The 13,127-nt window shown below is 38.5% G+C and overlaps 1 protein-coding gene across 5 annotated transcripts in view; it reads left to right on the forward strand.

Moving 5' to 3' along the window:
* Positions 1-13,127, forward strand: part of cd2ap (CD2-associated protein) — a 54,233-nt gene that overhangs the window by 22,955 nt on the left and 18,151 nt on the right. For 4 of the 5 annotated variants that reach the window (XM_015024355.1, XM_015024354.1, XM_015024353.1 and 1 more), the window contains exons 4-10: positions 1,479-1,579; positions 1,840-1,966; positions 4,489-4,697; positions 7,657-7,744; positions 8,884-8,987; positions 10,467-10,565; positions 11,845-11,898. In XM_015024355.1, coding sequence (XP_014879841.1) covers positions 1,479-1,579; positions 1,840-1,966; positions 4,489-4,697; positions 7,657-7,744; positions 8,884-8,987; positions 10,467-10,565; positions 11,845-11,898 — 782 coding nt within the window. The remainder of the gene's footprint in view (positions 1-1,478; positions 1,580-1,839; positions 1,967-4,488; positions 4,698-7,656; positions 7,745-8,883; positions 8,988-10,466; positions 10,566-11,844; positions 11,899-13,127) is intronic. The other variant, XM_015024356.1, reaches the window with a different exon arrangement.

A 13,127-nucleotide genomic window follows, 5' to 3' on the forward strand; every position in this document is an offset into this window, starting at 1 on the left:
ATATATTCTAACATCTAAAATATATATTGCTCATCCTGACTAACATGACTGAACCAGGAGTCTGTGTGCGTTCCTAGAGAATATTTATCCTTATGTCAACTCTGAGACATCCAAAATGCTGGAAACATTTTCAAGTCCAGCATGTTTCATAACAGACAGAGAGGAAAACTTTGACTCCTTTCAAACATGTCTCAACATAAAATGAAATACAGTTTCCTTTTTAAATAATCTTTGTGCGTCTTCTGACTTCATTTGAAACACATTACCATCTAAGTTGCTAACTTTGACTCTCCTCCTCATTGTATTACAGTCGGGACCAGAGAGTGCTGTCGGAACCCATCTTAGTGCTACTGCAGAAGCTAACATTTACAGTCATCATTATTGTCGCTCTTAGAGGTACAACCAAAACGTCCTCGAATAAGCGACTTTTCTGTGAATAATTTGAAGCTAGATGTCTATGAAAACGCAGCAAATAGGTGAATCCATAGATATACAGTTATTAATCATTAACACAAAAAATTACTTTGTTCTGTTGATTCTGTACCTTAACCACCCGTAACTTTTTTCAAATTTTGTTTTTGGGATTAGAAGTATTTTCCTATAGGCATTGGTTTTTTAAAAGATTTTGTTGAATTCAGATGGTCAGCAGCTCACAGTCCAAATTAGTTACAAAGCTAATGTTTGCTTAAATGCTTTCAGTTCAAATTCAAATTCAAATTCAAAAATACTTTATTAATCCAAAGGGAAATTAAATACATCATGTTGGCTTCCACTAAAATAATGAGCAACAATAATTTAATCTGTTTAGTAAGTCAACTTGAGTTTTTAAGTCCAAATTAGCCAAAAAGTTATTGTTGGCTCCTATGCTATAATCATGCTTCAAACAGCCAGAGTTAGCTCTGGTCACCGTTTCTTATTCAACGGGCTTTAAACAATATCGGCAAAACTTTTTTGCTGTTTTGAAAATTTAATTTTATTCACACTTATTTATTGTAAATCAGTATTAATTTAATGCCAATCACGGTAATTCATTATAAAATTTGGATAAAAATGTGTTCACGGCTGCTACCCCTCAGCATGTTCTGTTTTTATGCTGTAAGTTTGACGTGATTCATGGCGAAATTTTCTACTGCAAATCTACCGAGTTACAAATTTTCCACAGTTCACCCTACAGAGTTGTTTTGTTGTTGTTTCTTTCTTAAACGTAGATGTTTTTCTGGTTTTCCGTGCGTGGGTTACATCTTCTGCTTCTTAAACACCCAGTCTTCAGGTTGGGTGTGTCTCCCACAGCACAATCTGATTGGGTCCCCCTGCAGGTTTTACACCTTTCTTTGCTTACTTACCTGTCAGTTGCAAGACCCTGACTTTTGAGAGTGAGCACAGATCCACAGACACACACGGACGCTTTTTGATATAAACATAGACTTATTTTTGTTTTGTTTGTTTTGTCTTTTTTTTTTCTTCCTCGTTCCCAACAGAGCCGAAGAGGAGGCAGTGCAAGGTACTGTTTGATTATCAGCCGGTAAACGAAGATGAACTGGAGCTGAAAGTCGGAGACGTCGTCGACATCCTAGAAGAGGTAATTTAAAAGTTTCAGTCATGTACTCTGCTCATGGTTGGAATCTTACCAGCTCCTTTTAAACGTGGGTCTGCTGAAGCAAGAATGCCATATTGTTGGCTTGTTTTTAAAGCGCTGAGCATCTCCTGACTGGTTTTGTTCTCTGCATGTCAGAGCATGCAGACAAAAGAAGCAAACGTTTGTTTCTTCATTCAATCGACCTGAAAGTCAGAATGGTAGAGGATCGTTGATGTTTTCGATTTATTTTCTTCTGGTGGCAGGTTGAGGAGGGCTGGTGGAGCGGGAGTCTCAACGGCAGATCTGGACTGTTTCCATCCAACTTTGTCAAAGAGCTGGAGGCAGGAGGAGAAGAGGCAGAGGCCAACGACACGGTGGCTGACAAACCTGGTAAAGCTGAGGGGCTCAGCAGCATTTCTAGAGACACTGCAGCTTCAGAGGAGGCAGCAAAAGGAAAACTAAATCATCGTAGGGGAACTGGAACGTAACTCTGGGTTTGACATTTGGAAGAAATGTTACCCAAACAAAACAATGGGTCTTTGCAGCGTATGAACAAATGTCAAGGTGTGTGCTGCCTGCAGAAGAAAGACACTGGAAGAAAACTCCAGTGGAAGTTTGGTGGAAATTTACAGATTGTAGTTCATTCAGTATAAATATCAAAGAGACTAAAAGGTAATTACTTTGTCTAACATCCCTAATAGACACTTAATGATTTGTTGCCAGCAAGAGTTTTGTCACTAAGGGCGTCAAACATGGAGCCAAAAATTTTCCGATTTGATTTCAGTTATGAGGAAAGACAAACTTTAGTGTATTTAAAAGACATTTAATGTGTCTGACCAGCTGTGAATGGGTGATAAATCAATTTTACTGATTAATCAAATTTACTGTCTCTGAAGATTTATTTTTTGGCAAATGTTAGAGTGATGTCAGCCCGCCCAGAGCGAACCATCTTGTTTTACAGTTAGTATTTAGTTAGACTTTGAAGTCAGGGCAACTCCTGGAAGGAATGATTGGGGGGGAAAAAACAAGTTTTTGAAAATATTTTCTGTCATTTGCAATTCCTTTTTAGAGAATTGCAAATTTCTTAAAAATAATTTCTTTTTAAGAAAAGAAATGGAAAATGAATCAACTAAAATTAGATCTGGTATGAAGAAAAGCTGAGATTTTATTTTAAAGCCATGTCACCTACATTTCTTTCTCCTTCTCTCTTTCTTACCCTTTCTTTCTCTTTTTATCTTCTCTTTCTCTACCCATCTCTTTCTTCTTTTTGCTCTGTTTGTCTTTCTCTCTCTATCTTTCCATCTTTTTCTTTCTTAGAAAAAAGGATTTATTTTTATTTTTATATCTATCTTTTTCTCTGTCCCTCTCTCTGTCTCCCTACCTAATTAGCAGAAGGTACAGGGAGAAAGTTTGAACCTCTCAAACAACTCCATACATTACGCTTTGTTCAAAATTCTCCACTGTGATGTATGGTGGTGGAAGCATCATACTGCAGAGAAGCTTTTGTTTATAAAAAACATGAACTACAGTAGATTGAGGCCAAAACAGAGAAATCATCTGTTTTTGTTAGAAGTGGGCAGATTCAAACTCAACCATGTGGTTTATTTCACTGTTTGAGTTTCACTTTTTTTCTGTCATATTAAAGCTAAAAAAAATATTCCACACCAGTAATTCATAACCCAGATTTTACAATGCATATTTTAATAACTCACTGTTATGCAAAGTCAGAAAGAATGAAGCGGTCACACCTATTCTATGCTGCCAGTCGGCAGTGGGGCTGGGCTAAATGTGCCAGGCTCCATGCAGCGTCCCAATTAGAACGTTGCCACCTTGGTCTCAGCACAACAGGGAGAAGAAGTCATGCATACAAATTCACTGATTGCTGTAAGCTGATCATGCTGAGGCCTGGAGTTGGGCTGCCTTAATGGCTGAGCATGTTGCTCTGTCTCTGTATACGACTGAACAGAGACGGAATTAAAAGTGGAAGAAGCCCAGTCAGTTTGCTGAATGAGCCATAGATCTTGGACAGTGTCTGATCTCTCTAAATATAAATATTTGAGATTTTCTTTGACAACGTGACGAGTGAATTCATCGTCACTCTTTCACTTCAATGTTGTGCTTAAAGTATCGAGTCAGAACCTGGAGTAAAGAAAACACAAGTTGCATCCAGAGGGGAAAAAAGATGATTTAAAAGTTGTTCAAGACATGAGTGCATTTTTGATTATCTAGTCAACAATGCTTAAGTGATTTCCAGAAACAGTTCAGTGATGTAATATTTTTTAGTTCTGACTGCAGACTACTTCAAGGATTTGAAGCTCAAACATAAAATAAAACTGACTGAAAGAATTTTCCCTAAATAGTATTTTACAGTCTTCCCTCTGAACTGCTCTTGTGGTTATGTTTGATTGCAAATGTAATTAGACAAGGTCTTTTATTAGCAATGGTGGAGCCAAACCTTGAAGTAGTTTGTATACAAGTGTGACATCTGAATAAATTATCATGTTTTCCCAACTCAAAAAGTCATAGTCTTGTGTAATATTGTACAATTATCTTTGATATTTTTTATCCAAAGTCTTCAAAGTCGGCTTCTAGAGTCTTCTTATTGGTTGCAGTGTGGTCCAACGCTCATAGAACCAACTCATCATTCAGTATTTTTTATTGGAATTACAGCATTTAAATCTAACTTTGAAGCTTCCCAATGTCAAGTTATTCTATTTAGAAATTGACATGTAATAAATTACAACTTCTTTGTAACTTGCAGGATTAATCCAAAGTAAAACACTGAAGGATCTGAACTTCCCCAAGAAGTACAGTCTGCTCTGTTCCTTCTTGTAGACGGCGTCAATATTGGACGATGCAGGATTGGGGATCGTAGCAAAGTGTTCATCTGACTTTGTTGGGTCTCCTTGCAGATGGAAGTGGAACAGAACCAGCTGCCACTCCCACAACTCCTCAGCCGGACTCAGGAAACGGAGCCACCCATCAGCCCAGACGGATCATAGGCGTCGGTTTCGGAGACATTTTCAAAGGTGGTCCGGTGAAACTAAGAACGCAGCCCAGCCCCATCACAGAGGACAGGAAAGTCAAAGACCAAGAGAAAGACAAAGCTGGTCCAGCTCAGGTACGGCTGGTATCACATATAGAAACACTGGATCGTAGTGGTCTGAACCATCTCTGCTTCTCACTAATCTGAGCACAAAGGTTAAGAAAACCCCATCAGAGCTGAACACTCACACTCCTGATGCCTCCATTAAAATTCATGTCTGGTTTGTGTTTGTTGTGAACGCACTTATTTCTGCTCTCATCAGCACAAGTGCAGATTATCTTCTGTTTCTTCCTGTGGATTTGCAGGCAGGTTCTGCATTGCTTCCATCTCATCTCCCCTTCTGTAGTGCTCTGGACAAAAAGCACTGCTGCACCAGGGTGTTAAGCTGTCTGGTGATCATTGTGATATGTATGAGCTGCAGAAAGTAGAAAGGGGCGAGCTTTAATCCTCACAAATTCCCATCCAGCAGTATGACGAGAGAGTTATCCATTTCTTTAAGAAGAAAGCATGGCCACCTGCCAATGATGGTTGTTTCATCTGCAGAGGTAATGATGACGTCAAACTTGTTTGGCCCTGCAACTCTTTGTGAACCACGTGTTTTAACAGATTTTGCTGAGAAATTCAATTGAGGTTTAGGCATTCCTGCTCTACCCCACCTGTGGTCTGACCATCAAGCAGTTCAAGTTCTAGTATAGCAGAGAAGCTATGACTGTTGAGCTTCACGAAGAGTCCGGATAGAGTTTTGCTACTATGTGCAGAACTTAAGATAAAGCTATCGTTGTCCACAATCAAAGTATGTCTTGTGGACATACTTTGATAAAGCAGAAAGAGAGGGTCTGATGGGGTACTTGATTGACTAGATATTGTCTTGCCCAACAGGTTTCTGCCATCTCACTTTGCTGAAGTGTAAACTTGTGTCTAAGTCACGTGAAGGGGAAGTATTGGTCGTCTTCTCAGAAACTGTAGCCTGGTTTGATTCTCAAAACAAGCAGAAAGTATAGCTCAGTCCCTCTAGTAGAAAAGCATTGACCTCCTTCAGGTTTTAGCTGGTTTTCTACTTAAATGGGCCTTTTAGGGTGTTTTGACCTGATAGTCCAGTAAATGGACCATCAAGAGATCATTGTTTGATTGGGGACCAAAGTTTACAACATTTGTTAGATTTTCAGCTGTTGTGGTTCGCTTTCTCACTGCACTGTGTCAAACAAACCAAACCATTTGAGCAACTCATTCACCTCCTGATGAACCACTGATATACCTCTGAACATGACCTTATTCCTTCTTCACGAAACTGCACAACTTCCTTCTTCACCAAATTAGAAACAAAAATGGAGTGGCGTCAGATTTTAGCAGTTGTAGCATTTCTCTTTTGTCTTTGACAAATGTGCCAAGTAAACACCATGTAGGCAGACCAGAGTTCATGTTTTTTGACCCACATCAGAGTTCGATTGTGCAATCACACCTCCCCAAACGAACTTGACTTTCTAGGCAAATGAACTGGAGTTTTATTAAAGTGGACTAAACAGGGCTTGTGTGAAATGTGAAAAGTTTGTGCAAAAAACCCCAACTTGGGGTGTAAATAACCCTAAGTGCAAAAAAACTTGGGGTGCTACAGTTTTTAAGCTACCGTAGCAAGAATTTCTCTAGTAGTCCCTGGTACTGTAATTTTATAGAAATACCAATTATTGTGCAAAGTGTTGCCCTTCTGTTTGCCTATTTATCCAAAATATTGCTTCAAATGAGCTGTTTATGAGCAGATATGATAACTCTCAGTGCAACCAATATTCCAAAACATTAGTCCCTTTAGAAAGGAGACATTCTGACTCTTTACAGCCAACTTTCTGTTTGTTTTAGCAAAGGAAAAGTACCAGAAAATTCCCATCCTACAGCTTACTGACAGCTCACAGTGGGTGGGGGAGAGGGAGTGCTACTTGGTTCTAAATTTGGCCAATTGATACTAGATGAGCCAGTAGATGTGGCTAATGGATACCTCACCAGGGAGGAGCTGGACCAAGTGACTTGGGGGACAGAAGACTTGGCGTCTGATTAGGCTGCTGCCTCCGTGACCCAACCATGAAGATGTGGAAGATACCGGATAAATATTTTAAGACTTTCTAGTCAAACTGGAAACTGCCTGAAGAAAGGTGGGGAGGTTTGCAGCAAAGGTCCCACAGTTGAGATCATGCTCATTTAGGATGACGTCCATGGGGACTAATGGTCTCTGTATTTGGCCAGCTAGCTACACCACAAGCCACCCTAAATGCTGCTACAGTTGCTGACCTCTGAAAATGTCCCATTAATACCATGCTGTCAGTCTTTCTGCTGATTTGGCACATTTGTAGCGATACTGGAAACAGTTTCCTATTAGTTTGTACAAAATATGTTCAGATCCTTAGTTCTCTATGTTTACCTAAAATGTCTAACAAAGACCCACTATCGGCACAAACTGTTACGTTTATGCTGACTCATCAAACTAGATACTAATTTTATGTAATAAACAGAAACCCAGGTTTATTTTATCCTTTCTGTTTTTATTCTTGATGTATCAAATAGAAACTGATGCAGTGTTTCTGCTGTTTGACACTATTAACACTCTTCCTTAAATAGTTGAGTTTAACTTTGTGTTGAAACTCTCCCCTCCTCTCTCTCTCTCGCTCCCTCTCTCTGTCTCTCTTCACATCGGCCGTCACACTGTTTCACCACTAACTCTCCTCACTTTCCTCTGCTCCTCACCACATGTGGCATGCTCTCTTCTCTTTTTAGCATCAGACTTTCTCATGAGACATTGATCCACCCGTCTCCTACCTGTGTGCTGAACCAGCAGCAGGTTTAAGCTAGCACTGTAGTTGTGGCTCCGATTTTTCCCTCCACTTCCATTAGCTCTAATCTCTAGTCGCCATACATTCAGCTTCTACAAGCGGAAGACATTCGTATTCCATGTATCTATTGTCTTCCAGATAAGACTCCTCCGCACAAAGCCACATTTTCACTCATGTCTGATAAATCACTCCCATCTGTATGGTTTGCTTCATTTTAGCCAGTCCCATCATTACCATCAGCCGCAAAGCCTGCCCATCCCAACATGACTGACTCCCAGAGGGCGGAAGTAGACGGCAAGCACAAAGGTAAAAACCTGTTTACAGCTTGAAACTGTAACACGAATGATACAACTGGTGAACATGCCTTGTTAATACATTGAAAACATTCAATACATTGTTGCAGAGTTGTTCCGCTCAGGGTGGGAGCAGCTCTTAGGTTTGCTCTGATTTGTTCTCTTGTTCATATTCTTTTCATGATGTCCTCATATCAAAATTACTTTAATTTTGATTGGAGTAATTCAAAATAGAGGCCTTAAAATGTTTTAATTGTGCTTTAAACATTTAAGTTAGCCTAAAATATGCTAATCAAAGGTTTTAAATCTGGACTTTTCAGTTCTGTATGAGTCGCATGCTGACATCGTCATTGCTTTCTGTGACTCGAGGTGGTTGGAAATTAGCTTCCTGAATGCTGCATGATTCTATATTACTTCAAATATCAAATTTAAATATATTTTAAAATGGTGTGGATGCTCATTGCATGAGAATGGTTGTAGATTTTTATTTTTTTTTAGTGATTACTAACAAGGAGTCTTTGATCTCAGCTTAAATTGTGCAACTGTGTCACCTAATGGTGTAAATTTGTAACTGCATTGTATATTTTCTAAAGAGTGAAACACAGAGCTTTTGAAAAATGTTTTCATCAGTGAAATTTTGGTGTGTCAAACACAAACAAAAAAGGTCTACAGGTATAACTCCTGCTTTCCATTAATGTGGACCTTTTTTGAGAAGCTCAAGTAGAAAAGCATTAGAAATGCAGCAAACCATGAAAGTGACACAGGAAACATGTAAAAGATGATTTTTCTGGACATTTTAGACTAAAATGAAACTATTTTTTCAAAGACATTCAAACATGGTGGTGTCAGCATCATGCTAAGGGGATGCTCGTCAGAGACCAGGTGCAAAGGTTCACCTGCCAGCAGAAAATCTATCCAAAGCAAACAGTAAAGGTCAAACGTGAATCTAGTTGAGAATCTGGCGAGGTTTAGACTATGATGCACATCCATTTGTCTTTTCTGAAACTGTTTTGCCAAAAATGTGCAGAAATTTCCACTGGGAACAGAACTTTAAAGCTGCATAAGCTGAACTCCGTCGTGTTCTTGTGCGTATTTCCAGCTGTGTTTTGACATTTTTGTGTTAGTTATTGTACATCGTCTGGTTATGTGCAGCTCCCACGGCGAAGGAGTTCTGTAAGGTCAAGTATGCTTACGATGGCAAGAACGAGGACGAGCTGAGCCTCAAGGAAGGAGAGCTGGTCCACATCCTGAGCAAGGTGAGCATCCAGGCCCACAGTCTTGTTTTCTAAATATTTGCCTTGGTGTGTGGTTTGATTTATTTTAATGGAAATATTCCAAAGATTATTCCTGCCAACTCGTCATTTATAAAGACAGGAGAGCTGTCGTCACCTTGGACACCTTTAATCATGACTTCTGCATCCTTCTGTCAAAGTGTGAATGTGTGAGCTTCATGCTAATGCAGCTGTTGTTAGTCTGAGCGGCAAATTGTTATCCACTTGCATACAGACTAGCTTACAACATATGAGATTTATAAGAAATTAGAGTAAAGTCTGTATACTCCAGTTAACGATTAATCGATTACTAAATTAGCTGATGAGTATTTCAAAAATCTATTCATTACGATTAATAGTTTCAGTCCTCCAAAAGTTTGAAAGTGAGTCACTGACTGCATAAATTACACATTTTCATCACAATATTTGATAATAATAACATGGTAATGTCATGTAAGGCTAAAAAATTAATAGTGATGAATTCATTATTGAAATAATTAGTAATCAATTAATAATTACCCAAAGGATAGTCTCAGAAAAGACCATTTTCTAAAAGAACCACACACTCAGAGCAACAATTAAGTCAAAACAAAGTAAAAATAATATACATTTTGGATTAAAAATGATAAGAAAAGAACCTTCTTTGTCCGTGAATATGTTTTAACCAGACTCGTCAAGTGGCAGTTTTAGCTTCACCTACTTGAAATCCTATAAAAAAATTTTTAAATGCGTTATGTTTTACGCATTTAAAAATGCGTAAAACATTTTTAAATGTTTTACGCATTACGAAAAAGAAAAAAAAATGGGGAATTTTTGTTTCTTTTTCGTTCCCTCGCAATAATCTACTGATCAGTTCATGCGGCATAATTGATACTGTAAGCCTTTTTTACGGTGGCCGCTGTACTTCCTGCTTTAATACAAGCTTATAAGGTTTTTCCATGGACTATTGAGTTATTATCGCGGGGTAATAAGTCATCTGATTGTGTCTCTATTGTGTTCGTAGTCTGAATGGTTTAAAGGGCTGCTTTCAGTGCCGTTCCATCTGAGCCTGAACAGACATAAACATGCAGTAAATAAATCGATTTTCAATCAGTTTTTTGCACCAAAGCGGTAATAATAATAGGGTTAGGGTAATTAGGGTACCCTAATTTACTGAAAAAAGTATTAACATGTTTCCAATATTGCATAAAATAAAAGTGGTTAAGTAATAAATCCCCAGTTTTTTTGTTTGAATAATTTATTAGTAGAATAGTGATCAGCTGCAGCCCTAGTGTCATGTTTTGCTACCATCACTGTACTGACTGATGGAAACAGCCTGAAAGAACACAGTGTGTGGTTGGTCACCTGCTGCCATCTAGTGGATCTCAGGAGAAATTGGCAATCAATTTGACTTTAAATTTTTTCTGTAGAAAATGAAAAGCACGCCGTTTTAAAAACTGACTCCAGTGATGCCTTCTCTGACAGGACACGGGTGAACCTGGGTGGTGGAGGGGAGAGATTGGAGGCAGAGACGGGGTCTTCCCTAACAACTTTGTTACGGTCGTTCCTGAAGCAGAGAAGGAGGTGAGACATTTGATCCCGTCAGCGCCTTCCACTCTTCTGCCTTCACATGGAGTTTCAACAAACTTATGAGATGAAGACGAAAATGAGCAAGTTCAGGTTTAGAATCTGCTGCTTTGATTATGAATAACTTTTTCTTGTCAGCCACCAGGCTCACATTTAGATCCGTCACGTTGTTGTTTACATCTGGAATTGTTCCACAGTGTTCTGCACAATGCTATTGTTTCACATGTCATCCATAGCTGCGCTGTCACGGTAGAACAATCCCATTTACTAAATGAAACCTGGAGATGTAGGTATTAATTTAGTGCTCTGCGCCACAGGAAAGGGAAAATTAATGCAGAAACAAAATTTAAGAACAACTCAAAACCACTTGTATTGTTGTTTTTTTTATCGGCCTTTGTGTTGGCTATGCTACTCACAGACTCATTGCCATAGCAACTGACAACGCCACTATGTGTATCAGGATTCAACATAAAAATAAAAAAAAATCACAAACATTTCCCACACAAAGAACAGATCATTCGGTCCTTTACAGTTTTATGATTTTAGGCTAGATGTTTATTTTGTGATTATTATTGAGCGATCACTGTGGCAGATGTGATCACTCACATTTGCCACACTTAGCTAACATTAGATTAGCCACTAGTTAATCTAATGCTAGCTAATTTAAACATCTGATCTATTGATGATTTGTCAGAGTTCGTCAGAGGTCGCATTTTTTTATTTTGTAACTGAACCAAAAAAGTTTTCCTGACCTTGTTATCTAGTAGTCTTAGTGTTGACAATTGGTACCAAAGCACTGCTTTGTTTTATAAATCACACGCACTTTTAAGATTTTGCACATTTTATTGACAACTTGACAGCTAAAAGTAATGGCAGTCACCGTCAGTCAGCCAGCAGCTTTTTGCCCTCTAGTAGGGAGCTGGGTCAGGGCTTAGTGCTCGTGACGCCTTGCTGTAACATGCCCATAGCTAAAATATTCCTCATCACAGAGATTAGCTATCACAGAGAGATTGCCCAAATATAGACGTGCCTATTTGATATCCTTAACATCATTTTCATTTAATAAGAGTAGGAAGTTGATTAGGAGACAGATTGGCATGGATCACTGATTGGACGGGAGAAAAATCAATGAAAGAGCTAATTTTAGAGTCTCGTGCAAGAGGAAGTGCTCTTCACTGTCTCTGTGTTCCTGTGAAATATTTGAGCTATGTCTGACACCCTCCTGCTGGTTTCCAGACCACAGGAACTTTATTTGATGTTCTTGTTTCTGTTCCAGGCAGCACCATCAAGGGGATCTGTGAAATCGCTGGCTAAGCCAGAGGTGGAGGAGGTAAGAGGAAGATGCTGAGCACACACTTTCTTTCTGACAGACTCTGGCTGGCTTCAGGAAAATCCCAATTAAGATGTTTTAGTCAGCAACACCAGTCAGTCATTTCTGATGCATTTTATTTCATGCTGCCGTTTTATGATGTAGTAAAATAACAGTTGTAAATTTATGATGACTCAACACCAAAGTGCTTTGAAATGAGGAACACTGACCATCTTGTGAAATTATTGTTGGTATCGGTTTTTCAAATGAGAAACTAACAAATTTTTAACACATCAGCATCAAATTATCAGCAAAAGTATTGAAGCTTTTTTCTCATTAAAACATCTTTTTCCTCATAATTTTACGACTTTCTTCCAGCAATAACACATCTTTATTCTGCCTTTATTAGCACTACAACTATCCTCATAACATGACCTTGTTTTTACAATATTGTGACTTTTTTATTGTATTTAAATAAAATTATCTTAGTCACCCTAATACTCTCATACTTGCTTTACTAAGCTGCCATTTTTCTTTTATGATGACAAACTTCTCCACCTGTCCTCTGTAGAGGTAAAGATGTTTCTTTATAAACCAAGAAATCTCCTTGCAATTAAGATATCATTTGACTTTTTGTTGCTGTATGTTACATCATATTCATTTAATCTCCAGTAGAAATTCAAGAGTGTTTCATTTCAAATATAAATGAAACACCTATTTGTAAACACCCTACTTAATCCTCCAGAAGGTAGATGTTTGATAATATGAGCTCCTTCTGTGATTTCTCTCTCTGTTTAGTGTTTTCACTCAATTCAACCAAAACCTAAAATGACAGGAAGTTAGTTAAACACTGATCCTTTGTGACATGAGCCTCTAACCTCTGGCAGATTCCTATGCCTCAAACATCTTCTCTTGTGTCTAACAGATGACCTGTCTAGATATGAAGATATTTATATTTTAACTTTATATACATTCTCCAGAGCAGCATTTCTTTTTAATTGCGACAGAGCCGATGTTTGCGAATATGAGGCCACACCTCCTGGGTCACACATTTGATTCCAAATGACTCTGAACTAACTAAGTTTGGTCAGTAAATGTCCTGGAGCAACTATTTATTTTTCACTGTATACATTAGTGGCAGGACGCAATTTTAAAAAAAACTCAATAGGAAGCTCCCATTGGCTCTTTCAGACCAAGAGGAGGCAAAGGAACTAGGTTTTTTTTTAATTATTTTTGTTTGTTTTGCTTTT

Source organism: Poecilia latipinna, unplaced genomic scaffold (genome assembly GCF_001443285.1).
Source record: "Poecilia latipinna isolate Pla-1442-1.1 unplaced genomic scaffold, P_latipinna-1.0 Scaffold3625, whole genome shotgun sequence".
In the NCBI taxonomy this organism is placed as follows: Eukaryota; Metazoa; Chordata; class Actinopteri; order Cyprinodontiformes; family Poeciliidae; genus Poecilia; species Poecilia latipinna.